General features: G+C 34.5%; 1 protein-coding gene across 2 annotated transcripts in view; it reads right to left on the bottom strand.

Annotated features, from left to right (window-relative positions):
• The window catches only part of LOC113395194 (S phase cyclin A-associated protein in the endoplasmic reticulum), a 61,796-nt gene that overhangs the window by 3,821 nt on the left and 43,887 nt on the right, over positions 1 to 14,088 (bottom strand). For both annotated transcript variants that reach the window (XM_064218592.1, XM_026632765.2), the window contains 4 exons: positions 11,723 to 11,840; positions 11,361 to 11,552; positions 2,881 to 2,989; positions 2,326 to 2,426 (listed from right to left, as the gene is read on the bottom strand). In XM_064218592.1, coding sequence (XP_064074662.1) covers positions 2,326 to 2,426; positions 2,881 to 2,989; positions 11,361 to 11,552; positions 11,723 to 11,840 — 520 coding nt within the window. The remainder of the gene's footprint in view (positions 1 to 2,325; positions 2,427 to 2,880; positions 2,990 to 11,360; positions 11,553 to 11,722; positions 11,841 to 14,088) is intronic.

The raw sequence follows: 14,088 nt of genomic DNA, 5'->3' as shown, positions 1-14,088 counted from the left end.
ATACAGCAGTTAGTGATACGTTAAACTTGTAGAAACTATGTTTTCCCATAAATTCACTAATATAAACATAATTCTCTGTTAGCGTTAATTTATAAAACATGAACACACAGACACGGAGATATCACGCGCCTGGAATGTATTCTTTTTCTTTCGATTTTTTATTTTTATTTATTTATTTATATTATATAATTACAGAAAAAACATGTCCTGACAGACTGATTAATCATCGCCGAGCGTAAACTATTAAAGTTGGGGCCATGAAATTTGGTGAGTAGGATTGTTTTATTGAGTAGACATCTACTAAGGTAGGAATTATGGAAATTCTACCACTAATGGGGTGAAATAGAAAAAGTGAAAGTCCGTCATTTTTTAAGTCAGAAACATGACACTTTATTTATGAGATACTGATTAAAAATGAGCAGATACGTATTTAAGCGTTTCTGGATATTCTGCCTTAAGGGATTGAAATACACTCCAATGTATACAAGGAGGTCTTAAATTAACGTAATATTTTAAGTTAATCTGTAAATATATTAAACTTCCACGCGAGCAAAGCCGCGGGCAACAGCTAGTTTATAACAAACAAACACATTTAGTTAGCTTTTTTTAATAAACAAATCATATAGGTAGGCGCCGTGGCAGAGGGTCTTCGTGATAAGTGGTCCCCACACACCAACATACAAACATTGTAACTAAAATGTCATGTCCTACTCACCCTTCGAATCAGAACATCACAATACTAAGAACTGCTGCTTGGTGGAATAGAACATGTAGGTAGGTATGGTAGAATGTGACGATTAGGTGGGATAGGACAGACCCGTACAAAATCCTCGTCAACAAAAATCTAATCAGTACCCACAACGTTAAGTGTTAAATTTGGCGATTTCCATAAAAAATGTTAGGGTGAAACTATTTGATATCAACAAGAGCTAATATTTATCTTCTAAACGTACTCATTGACGAGTTTTTCAATACGCAGTTTACTTTTTAATTACGTGACTTTTCACTCAACACCGAAACACTAAAAAAAAAGCGAGCAGTCCGCTATAAATGTGTACGAATATATAAATAAAACACGAAAGCCGACCTTCCGATAAATAAATATTTTAGTACAAGACTTCGAGCAGCTTTTTCTGGCATTACAAATTCTCGGCCGTTCATTCGTCTGTGTCAAAGTGCAATAATCGCCTTCGTATTCGTTGCGACCGCTTAGTTCTCATGCGGGCCACACCTGTCTCATCACGTGCGCATATTTTATAATTAAAACGACCACAGGATTATTTATAGGTTTGATGTTTTATGAAATTGAAAAAAAAGAAACATATTGTTTCAATATAAATTCGTTGTTAATTAGCGAAGGCTTTACGTAAATAGTCTTACCTATGATTGCCAAACGTGGATCTATGACCACAAGGCGAGATATAAAATACAGACCACTCAGAGGGCAATGGAAAGGAGCTGTTTAAATATAAAAATAAAAGATAGAATAAGAAACACAGAAATCCGAAGGGTAACTAAGCTAAAGGATGCTCTACAGTTCTCTCAAAGTCTGAAGTGGAGGTGGGCTGGTCATGTGGCGAGATATGACGACAGTCGATGGACTATCAACATCACGAGATGGAAAGGACCGTTTGGCGCTAGGAAGAGAGGTCGCCCGTGCGCTCGGTGGCAGAACGAGATTGTGGCCTACATAGGAAGGGACTGGATGACCTCTGCCAAAAACAGAAATAAATGTAATTCTTTGGAGGAGGCTTCTACCCTGAGGGGGTCCACAAATCAAAATGGTTCAATTTACTAAATTTATTGGTAACAATTTATGTTTGTGGAATAAATAAAGCTGTTTTATTATTATTTATTATTATTATTACGTAAATAATATACGAGATTTTACTTTTATTAGCGACTAACCAAAGTTGTTTTTAAATTTAAATTTTAACGATTGGCACAGAATAGGAATGCCTGGAGGAAGGTGGTGCGAAGTGTACAGGAGAGCCACACACATGGTAGTGACGACCCTCAGTAATGAGGAAACGACTAGAAAGAAGAAGAAGAAGAAGAAGAAGAACCAAAGTTGACGTAAAATATGTTAATAGTCATTATAGTTCATGAAATGCTAATCAAAGTGAAATAAACTAAGTCGAACAGTGACCAATCAGATGAAATTAATATTAGTTAATCTAACTTTGTTCAGTATTTCAGACAATGAAGGATATAAGATACAGATTTACAAAAACCTAAAAAGGTTTATATAAACAGTCAGTAATAAATAAGAAATATTTAAAGTGTGAGACAGTAATGTCCCACTTTTCTAAACGCGGCACCAACCTGTAGCTGAGGATTGTTGACCACCACGAAGCCGACGAGTACTATGAGGTCCAGAACCATCGTCTCTGACAAAGTCTGATCTAGACGTTGGTTGCTCAGATCTGAAAATATATCTGGTTTACGGAATTGAACAATAAACATAACGTAATAACCTAATAACAAAATTCGTGTAATATTTGAGTATGAATGATCTGAAAACGAATCTAATTTTTTAATGCCACCTGATAGTAAGTGATTGCCACGGCCAAAAAAGTATTAACCATTATTTTCATTGCCAGTGCGCTATCAACCTTGGGAACTATTATGTTATATCCCTTGTGCTTGTGGTAGGTAAGGTGTAGGGTAACACAGCTTTACTAAGCGCGCTTGTTGAAACAACAGAACAAGTATGTTAAAATATTGTTTTTCGTTTCGTTTCAAAAATGCTTTAATTTTATGCAGATTTTTTTAACATACGACGTTTTGTTCAAACAGTAACAACGATATTACGATTCCCGGCTAATCTCACAAAGGCTATACACAGTAATTTGGATAAGGATCAGGTAATTTTCTCACGTAAAGCTGTAGTCCGCGGTGCCTCCTTTTCATTCGGTGCGTGCTGAGAGAACAACCTCGCGACAGCCGCGCGGAACTCCAACGGCCATCCGCCTTCACCAAATGCTTCCTGACAAATTAATAATACCATCCATTGAGTAAACGACGACGGTAATTGTTTACAAGAGACAAAAACGACTAATTCATAATTATTATATTCAAGAAACGATTCGTTTTGCTTACGGATAGTAGAATTTTCAACGAGATTTTATTCATAAGCTACCATTACTAATTACGGATTCGAAAACTACAAATAATAATAATTAATATAACGAATAAATTACAAATATTAGTGTTTCAATCGGAAATCGTAAATGGGAATAAAACAATTCTACTATCCGTAAGCAAAACGAATTGTTTGTTGGATATAGTGACCAGCTTGAGTTATTTCACTTGAAAATTACTTATTCAATAGAATCATTATGAATTAAACTTAATCCAAATTTTAATTAAGAATAATATGAGTAAACTATGAACGAACATATTCCCGCTTTAATTTAAAGTATAAGACATTTTAAAACCCTAAGTAACACGACCAAGATGTGCTCGATTAAATAAGTTTATTTAAATTTAAAACAATATTAACAAATACTAAACGTGTAGTTTCTGTATTTACTTTTTTTACAAATTATTGAGTCAAACGAAACCGCTTCTCGTAACTATACTTAAAATCCAACTAATGTTACCCCGCCACGAATGTTTTAACATTTCCCCCCATTCCACCGTGAACCAAGTTTTCTCACTCAAGCGTAGATGTACAAATCTCTTCTCGTATTCCGAGCACACGGCTGCGGGTCACGCAATGCCATTGTTTCAACCTCTCGCTTTCATGAGACGTGAACATGCGAGATTTTTATATAGGGGATTGATTTATTCGCGTTTTCACACGTTGGTAACGTATTATTTATGAATACAGCCTTTTTTAAACATACTAATATTTGATTTATAATATAGAAGTTGAGGTGACGATTAACCACTAATTGCAAAGCTATTTTGAACTTTGACAACATTAACATGTACTTAGAATGCTCTTATAGTTTATAAACAATGAAATTTGATATTTAGTCCTTCGAGCCGGATAAATCTGGGACATGATACAAAAAATGTTTAACCAATGTTGAAAAACGAATATATTATATTACAAACCCAACTGTTTATAAAAACATATCGTAAACAATAAACAAAAAAGGCCGGGATGATTATTTAAAAAAAATACATACAGCAATTGCACAACAATCAATCATAAAACTTACCCTACACACAAAAACCATTACAAACAGGAGTGTACCACATCTGTGACCGCAGCTAATAAACTTATAATCTTGTTTATTATCTATTACGGCCCACCGTAGACAACTAAACAAACCGAGAGATCCCATGGGTCGCCAATTATTCATGCCATTATGGGGCCGGTATACAGACATCAAAGTTGGATCCAGTACCCGGGAGAGTTGGATTGTTTGATTTTTATTATTATCTGTAGACGCTAAGTATTTACATTCTGAGTTTACTTTGAAGTTATGAGTGAAAGGTAAATTCATTATTCCGCTCTGAACATTATTTTTCGTATATCTGTACAGAAATATGATCATAGCTGAGTACGACCTAACCTACCTACGACCGACGTGTTTGTGTGTGTTTTTTATACTCATATGTTTTATAATACTCATTTTTCGATTACTATTTATATTATAAAACTGGGTAGACGAAGATGTATAGTTTTATAAACACTAATTAAGTACAAAAAAATCAGTGGTGCTCAAGTTTGATCTTTTAGGTTAAAGACATGATCTATTATTAGAAGTAAAAATCCAGTAAGTGAAACATTCTATTCATTTTTAAAAAATGTATAAGATAAAAATATTGTACTCCTAAGTGGCTTTTTTATTTTTGTCCTCCTGACCGATTTTGGCCAAGGCGACTTTTCTCAAGGGAGGCTCTCAGATACGGTGCCAAATTTCAACTCCGAAGAATATATGTATTAACAAAAACATTCAACAACCGGAATATACAATCTAATGTAGACGCTAAACCAACGAAATAATTGATTTTATAAAATAAATGTACAAAATAAAAAGTGTCTGATAAGTACTAAGTCGTCATTATGGGAATTCAAATTTCACAATAAATTCGCAAACAAACAAATTGGAACTAATTATAACTTCGCTTTTAAAACACTGTTTAATCAGGACATACATAACAAAGCATCATCCCATTCATATCCCACAGCTGGGAAATTGCCTCCTCTCACACAGCATCATTTAGCAGCAGCTATTAGCAGAATTTCCTCTGATACATGTATTCTAACTCGAATGTTTTCCTTCACTGTCAATTATGCTGTAATCTCTTTTCTCAATAATAGCATCGGAGACCTTCGACCAGAACAATATTTACTATTCTACATAAAAGACATTGGAATCGATACAAATACAGATATATAAATATCTTACCGATTTCAAATACGGTTACGGATACAAAATTATTTCGCATTATCCTATTGTTTCGGATACGAAATATTACGTCATTTAGAAATTATAAACATTTTTTTCATTTTATTCGTCGGCACAGAAACAAAATTGTCTTAAAAACAATCAGCTACTCTCTTTAATTTTTTTTTTATGTTAGAGTTGGCAAACGAGCAGGAGGCTCACCTGATGGAAAGTGACTACCACCGCCCATGGACATCTGCAACACCGGGGGGTATGCAGGTGCGTTGCCGGCCTTTCAGGAAAGAGTACGCTCTTTTCAAACAAATAACACTATGCAAAGATAAAAAATATTATATAACTTATTTATCGGATTCGGTTACGGTATCGAATAGATTATTTCGGATATCCGATGATTTCGTTTACGGCTACGGAACTCCGTGAAATACCTGATTCCTAATAATACAAAATTAAATAACGACCAATGATATCGCGATGGGCGATGGTGACCACTTACCATCAGGTGGCCCATTTGCTGACCGCATAACTATTTCATGAATAAAAAGTTTTTGCTCTATTTGTTATAGACGACACACGTTTGAACAAGACCGTGTTTTTTTTATAGTTTTATTAAGAAGAAACGCTGTTTGACATCAATTTGATATCAGTTTCCACAATTAATTCGCTTATATTATTGATTAAAGTACATCACTATGATATCGATTACGGCTCGCTTCGCTACCACGTCACAGTTACCGAAACTTTGACGTTCGAGTGACATCTGTCACGTTATATTCACCCTCGAATAATAATTGGCGCCATGTTTTTTTTTGCGATCGAGTAACGTTACATATTTTGACAATGATTTCAAAATAGTAATATAATTTACTTTTAAAACAAGACACCAAAGAAAAGATTCGACGAGTAATAAATAAAATACAAAAGCATATACATTAATACCTCGAATTTGTTTAATGAATTATCTTTTAACTTCGAAATAAAAGTCTATTTATCTTCAATACATTCGTACTTATTCCATTGTCTGACCGAGGGTCAGGCAAATAAATAGTTATTGGGGTGTTTCTGGCAAGACACTCTAAATAAGTTGGCGGTGTTCCATTGGCTTCAGTGAGCATGTAAACCCGTTGGTCCTGTGCCTGAACTCTGGTTGTATCGGACCATGCCAAACCGCTACAAGAATAAGGAAAGATACGAGTGGAACTGTGTTTGCTCACACACTTGCACTATAATAACTTCTGCACAGTTGGCTAATCTGCGCCATTGACAGAATCAGCTGGGATTTAAATCGACCAGAAGAACATTTAATTGGTGGTAGGGCTTTGTGCAAGCCCGTCTGGGTAGGTGCCAATCATTCGTCATATATTATACCGCGAAACATCAATTACACACAACACTTGGTATTTTTGTGTTCCGGTTTGAACGGAGAGTGAGACAGTATAATTACACTCACAAGGTCAACGTCTACTTCCCAAGGTTGGTGGCACATTGGTGATGTAAGGAATTGTTACAATTTCTTACGGCGCCAATATCAATGGGCAGTGGTGACCAGGTACCAGGACCATTTGTCCATTGTTAAAATAAAGCATCATCGTCCACAACATTCAATGAAATCAAAGCTATATATTGAGATATGTAAATTTTTACAAATATTTTGGAATAGTCAAGCGATATCACCGGGCGGATTCTACCGAGAAGAACCGGCAAGGAACTTATTATCCTTATCATCATAATCGTTGTGCTGCCTAATAAATAGCTTAAATATCCAAAAAAATATTTTTACTGTGTATAATATAAGTTTTGATAGGACCCGGTTTATATATATACATATATATAAATGATATATACATCAAAATCAAAATATACTTTATTCAAGTAGAACTTTAAAAGCACTTTTGAATCGTCATTTTAACTATAGTCAGTGAAGCAAGTAGTACCATCGGTTCAGAATGCAGATTATACTGAGAAGAACCGCCGACAAGATACTCAGTAGTTACTCGATAAACCTTTAAAATACAAAGTTATGTTAGTTAAATACAATTATATCCTGCCTGAACTGAACGCTCTTTAATTTCAAGCAAAATTCTTAAAATCGAAGTACCAATTGAAATAGAAGGATAATAGAATTTATATAAGTTACACAAGACCGGAACAAACCAGCACCGATCCCGGTAGTTCTGTAAACAGTATCGCTACGTAATATATTTGCGATGGACTCCGCAAACGTTATGTACATCGTGTAGGGTTGCCTTTAGTGTTCTATCGGAGACATCGATTGACCGACGAACCTATTTTGGTAAGATGTTACACGTGATTATCAAAAATTATGGTATTTTATTTAGTTACTATCCGAGCCCGCGACTTCGTGCGCGTTTAAATTTAACAAAAATATATTGTTGTATCCTGAGTTACTCCTTATTACATCAGCTATCTGCCAGTGATAGTCACGTCAAAATCGTTCCAGCCGGAACAAACAGACAGACAAAAATTTAAAATAAATGTTATTTTGATATATGTATCGTATACATACCTACATTTGCATTTAGTAAAAAGCGGTTATTTTAATATTACAAACAGACACTCCAATTTTATTATATGTATAGATTATTATAATAGTTGGTTTTTGAAACTTAAGCCAGCCGAAGGTGTGCTGTATATATGAAAAAATATTCAGTAACGGGCGCTCGTCCATAACACGACAATGATGACACTCAATATTAAAATACAAATAAAAAAATCATCTACCGTTATATTGTTTTACTTTAAGACTCTTTACAAACGAATATATTTGTAAATGTTAATTTATCAAATAATAATTTAACAACAACGATTAATCGATAAAGAATTAAAAACTTTTTACTTATGTTATTTTAGAGTAAATTAAAATATCGATAATATCGATGTCCGTACACCGCACATCACTAAGCCACGGTTCCGTGAACAGATGATAAATTGGCTCCTTGTCTGTAGCCGCTGCGGTTTTAAATTGATTGAGCTAACCTAACTTCGTTACAAGGATCAGGATTTCATTCTTTCATTTTCAATAAAGATTAGAATTGATTCAGGATAGAATTTGCCTTATATAAATTTTCTTAGCGAATTGATTGTTATTTTAGCCGTCGATGAATAGAACCTCATACAATTTTTTTAAAGAGATTCTACGTAAATATATACAAAGTACTTTAGAATCGTCATTTTACATGATTACATTAAATATATAGGCTACAAACACAGATACAGAACATAGATATCTCCTGGAAGAACCAGCAAGAAATGAATTATCACATTTATTTCTCAGCATGAATATTATTATACACAGTTCATTTAAATAAACTCAGTAGTAGGTACTCTTTTGTACCAAACCAACAAATACCAGTCACGCTTTTTATCATCTTTGTATATTTCACTAGTCACGTGGTTACGCTCACGTGTGGGGGCAGGTGTTAGTTACCGTATTACCATTTCTGTACAGCTCCCGTGTATATAACATTTCACGATGATCACTTGACTAGTTAACACGTACAAGTAACAAACAAATAAATTCCCATTCGCATTTATAATATTAGAAATAATATTGAGTGATGTGCCTTAGTTATATAATCATTTAATGTCAAATAGAATCTGTGGTTTCTCTTGGATTATATTCATAGATATTATGAGTTCTCGCCTGCAACGACCTAAAGTCAAATCTAATTGACGTGTATAGTAACTGCTCCACTCCTCAGTATCGTGGAGTGAAGCCGTACAGCCTACAATCCACCTACATACCACACACACAAACACACATGGAGGTTACCTTACGATATTATCTTCCACCACCAAATACGAGATTAATTACAAACACAAATCAATAAAGCATATCTACAGTGATATCGAAAACGCGAAAGTAACTGTCTGTGGTTGGTGAAGAGCTCTTGCCCTTTCGAATTAAGAACCGAATTTGGTGAAATTTCGTATGAAACAAGCATGAATTCTAAAAAAGGAGTAGGCTACTTTTTACTAACTAACACCCGGCGTACAAACTCTAAAACACGAGCAAAGCTGCGGCCGACGACTAGTATATAAAATATGGATATATTGTATTATTTTCTGCCGTAGTTTTTTCCATAAATTATTCTACGTTAACGGTACAGTTGTGGTGCGATTGTCATAACATTTTATGTTTTTTTTTTACTTGTGCATATTGTGTTCTCCTTTAAGTAATATTTGTGCTCTACGTATAGATTAAAGTTAGAAATACTTTAAGTGTAAACGTTTATGTACAACCTATATATAGGCAATCCTAAAAAATAAATATGTAATAGTCCGAATTTGAACTTGGAATGTTAACTTAGCTTAAAATCAAAGTGTGCAAACCACCAAACCATCTCAGCATTAAATAATACAAGATATACGACAAGTAAACAGTAATATTTATGCAAAGGGAATTGGTAACATTAAGCTCACTACAATAACGTATAAACCATTTCACGGAATTGACAAACTCTCGTTTCGTTGTCCTAGTTCGTTGTTGTCTTATCTCCGAGCGTCTTACACTAATACATTCTCGTAAGACAGTAGTCGTGGTCAAACAGAGAAACACGACGATTCACCCGAGACACGCGGCCCGGAGTCGGATCGAGATGGATAAGATTCCATATTTAACTCTCGTCCAAATTGTTATATTGAAATCACATAAGTAATCACAAATTGCCAAAAAAAAAACCTACCGAGTTTCTTTCGCCGATTCTTATCAGGTCGGAGTATTTTCTTTGCCGAACCGGTCATCGAATACAATAAAGTAATGCTTCCATATTGAATCAAGAATGTCTTTTCATTTGATTTGATATAAACTAATTTAAAAAAAAAGTTCTAATATAATAGAAACGTAAACCAAAAAATAATAATCGAGTACAATTCACTATACGTCACAAAAAAACGAGAGGTTGGAACGAGTTATTTTACCATTATGTATTATTATTATATAAGACATGATGACATTCATTAACAACGTTTGAGGGATTCATTTTTCTAAACCCAAATACTACAGCAAGTATTATGACGGTCATAGTCTTACGATTATTTTTGCCCAGTATCATTCCCAAAGTGTCTGGAGTATAAAGCACGAGGAACTTCGTTCCAAAAATGAAACCTTTCGAAAAATCATGAAAAACTAAAATATGATCCTTAAAATTTCCTCTCTAGAATTCAATTTAGAAAAGAGATCCATAAATATAGACTTTATGTAAACGTTATATTATGAGGCACTTTTTTCTGGCAAAAATTTGAAGAAAATGTTTCAAAAAATACTTCCTCCATACACAACCAAGTCACCCTTAGTATCATTGAGATCCTAAAGCCCACACATTACATCCCGCTGTAACCGGACCCCTGTTTGCTGAGCACACATCCAGCATTGATACTCCGGTTAATTAAGGACTCTGAACAAATACTATGGTAACGAGATGCCGTTTAAATAAAACGAGTGACCGAACTGACGTTCGGATATCTTTTGTTTTAATTAACAATTAATGATAGAAAATAAAAAGACAAAGTTTTGATTGCTATTCGCTGAAAATATTTAAAGTTATTATTATCGAAGTTAAATATATTTAAACGTAATGTTGATAGTAAAGCCGGTACTGCACATGCGAAACGTAGTCGTGCGCATTCCCTCCACGATCGTCCTTTCAAATCATCTCCCTTTATTGGTAAATAGAAATATTTCGACGGGCATTGGCGCCGAAATATTACCTTCTGATATACCCACAACACTGTAAGCTTCGTGTAACTACAAATATATATTTTATAAAACTACTGGTTTTAAGTGTGCGTCATTTGCATTCACAATATTTCAAATACAAATTATATTGCAAGACTTAAAGATCGCTTTAAATAGAAACCTAAAAGAACATCAAGTAATCCTATCCCGTCAATCAAGTGTGAAACCTGAAAACACTAACTTAAAAAAATAAATCACTAATCCAGCCATTTTTTTCAGTAAATTGATTGTCTCACCTGTACGATCTGATGGTCCATCTCAGCGATAGCTCGTAGCAAGTGAGCCGTTCTCGCAGCTCGCACGAAGTCCCCGCATTGTCCTAGAGACGCTCCCTTAGCGAAGAGCATGCAGAATTCAGCTCGGGAGCCGCATACGCTTTTTCCGAGAGCGGTACGAAGCGCCTGCTTCGCGTACGTCCGTTCCGCACCCTGGTGACATAACGACAAATTGTCGTAACCATCAAACTGTTGTCATTCTAGCTTAACTCTTAATGAGTGCCTGATTATTTGACAGTGATTATTGGAGACATATAATCTATAAATTTAACTTTATAAAGATTATGAAAATGAAATTAAGGACGTGAAACTAGAATACTCACAATATCTGGCAAGTAAGGATGGCAGAGATCTGCGCTGACCGTGAGCAAGGTCTGAATACTCTCGCGCGCTTCACCTGCCTTTTCTGCACGGGTTATACAACCGCTAAGGCAGAGGTAGCTGGAAAAAAAACATTCTTTTAGATTTATTCCAGAAATATTATTTGATGGTAGGGAAGTACTACCCACTTATCATAAATTCTACCACAAAGCAGCAATACTTAGTATTCTTGTGTTCCAGTTCATAACATCTCAGTTTGTCCTCACGAGGTTTTCCTTCACCGAGCATTATATAAATCATTTAAAACACAAATTATACACATTATTCTCGAGATTGGGCCCGTATACATCGTTTAAGATTCACAAAACAGTACTTCTAATTTTTTACGTAGCATGTTTTAGTATTTAAACATACAGCACCCTTAACCGAAGCGAGCAAATCCGAATGAAAAACAAACATCACTGTGTTGACGACCGCTCAAACAAAACAAGAGGAGAGAGCCACAATATTATGATATGTAATGTTATTCAAATTTAAAGTATGTTTGCAATTTTTACAAAAACATTGTCTACCTACATAATTTTTATTTCATATGTAAATATATAAACATTGTTGTCGTTGAACGATTTCGGTCAGAGCCCCCTATCTCAAGAGATTCCCCAATCAAAGTGCACAAGTGTGTGCGTAAGCACAGGTGCACTCTATTTCCTCCCATAACACCATAGGACGGCAAATCCAACACGACCAACCATAGTTTAAGTTGGTTCTCTTTCACGTGCTTTCCGAGGCACGGGAGCGAACACACCTCCAACTACCAAACTTCAATGATAATTTTCGATTGATAAGCCCAATAACTTTATTATCGGCTCGTTTTGGGGGATTGGACCCAGAACCTCTGGAGCTTGCCTTATATCTAGCCGCTAGACCAACGAAGCAAATTATATGTATCTTATTCAAAATGGCTCTTATTTTTGAAGCATCCTTTTACAAGACAAATAAAATTTAAAGCAACTTCTGGTATAAAGAGTTTACTAAGAAGAAACGCTAAGAAACTAACGATATTTATTGTTTTTCATCAATCATATACATTTATAAATTCTGTATAGGAATCCAAAAATACTAGCTCTTGTACAACTCAAATCAAATTCCTTTATTTGATAGAGAAGCATTACACTTACTTATTGATTATCAAATTAAACACTACTACTTGTCCGGAAAAGAAATACCCTCACCTAGGACAACCGGCGAAAGAAACTCAGCGGTTTTTTGTCAATTTGTGATTATTTACGCATATAAAATATCAAATAAGAAATTGCCAGGAGGCAATCGTTTCATTCTAACCTAACTCACTAATAACCTTTCGAATACAACCGTTCTTTAAAAAAATATATACAATTTCGCAATAGAGGCATTTTTAACCATTACCCCACAAAAGTGTTACTGACTCTATTTAGTTGACTAACAGGAGTAACAAGTTTGTTTTTTTCCTTGTACTAATGCTATGAGTATCACATTTTCTCACAAATTCATCAGTACAGATTTCTTCAGACTTTAAAATCAATTGGTAATGTAAACCCTTAGAAACCATAGTCGAGTACCCAAACGATTCGCAAATAAAAAAAAATCGCTGCAACATCATCCAAACCCTTGCGAATCCAATTATAACTCGGCTAATATTTAAACATGATATACGAAATATAATAACCCTTATTGCATAAAACATAAGATTTACATTGGGAATGCGACGCCAAGTTCATTATACTGGTACCGTTGAGTTAAGATCGTTTGTTTAACAAAAGCACGATACTGGAAAACTAAATTATAATTCAGATAATATTATTCTGTTGACTGAGTAAGATGGTTCCATCTTTCACCATTGCGCCTAATTTTATGAGATTTCTTGTTAAATTTTGTAGAATACAATTTTTTTATTATTTACTGTTTGATATTTTGTAGGTGCGTTTCTCGTCCATTTGGACCATCAACTTTGCATTGCTTATGGTATGGTATGAGGTATCTAGCGGTGAATTACAGCAAAGTGGATTGAATAAAAACCTTACGTAAGAAAAAATATATCATAATATTCACCAACTGTCATTATGATCGATCAAACGTTGAAGTCTATTAGTATCAAACAGATGTAGTCTATCTATTTTTTATCTATTTATATATAAGACTAATTGCATAAATCATTTTTTTACTAATTACTACCAATGCGTACAACTTCTACACGCGTACATTTTTATTAGGTATGTTATCCGTTCTACCGTTTATATGTTGAGATTCTCTGAAAGAGATCGGAGTTTAAGTAAAAAGCGTATTTTTTTTTTGTTTTAGAACAATAAAGTTTATAATGGTAAATTTGCTT

The sequence above is a fragment of the Vanessa tameamea genome, chromosome 23 (genome assembly GCF_037043105.1).
Source record: "Vanessa tameamea isolate UH-Manoa-2023 chromosome 23, ilVanTame1 primary haplotype, whole genome shotgun sequence".
Taxonomy (NCBI): Eukaryota; Metazoa; Arthropoda; class Insecta; order Lepidoptera; family Nymphalidae; genus Vanessa; species Vanessa tameamea.
Note: the sequence above shows the minus strand (reverse complement) of the source record. Positions and strands in the feature narration are given on the sequence as shown.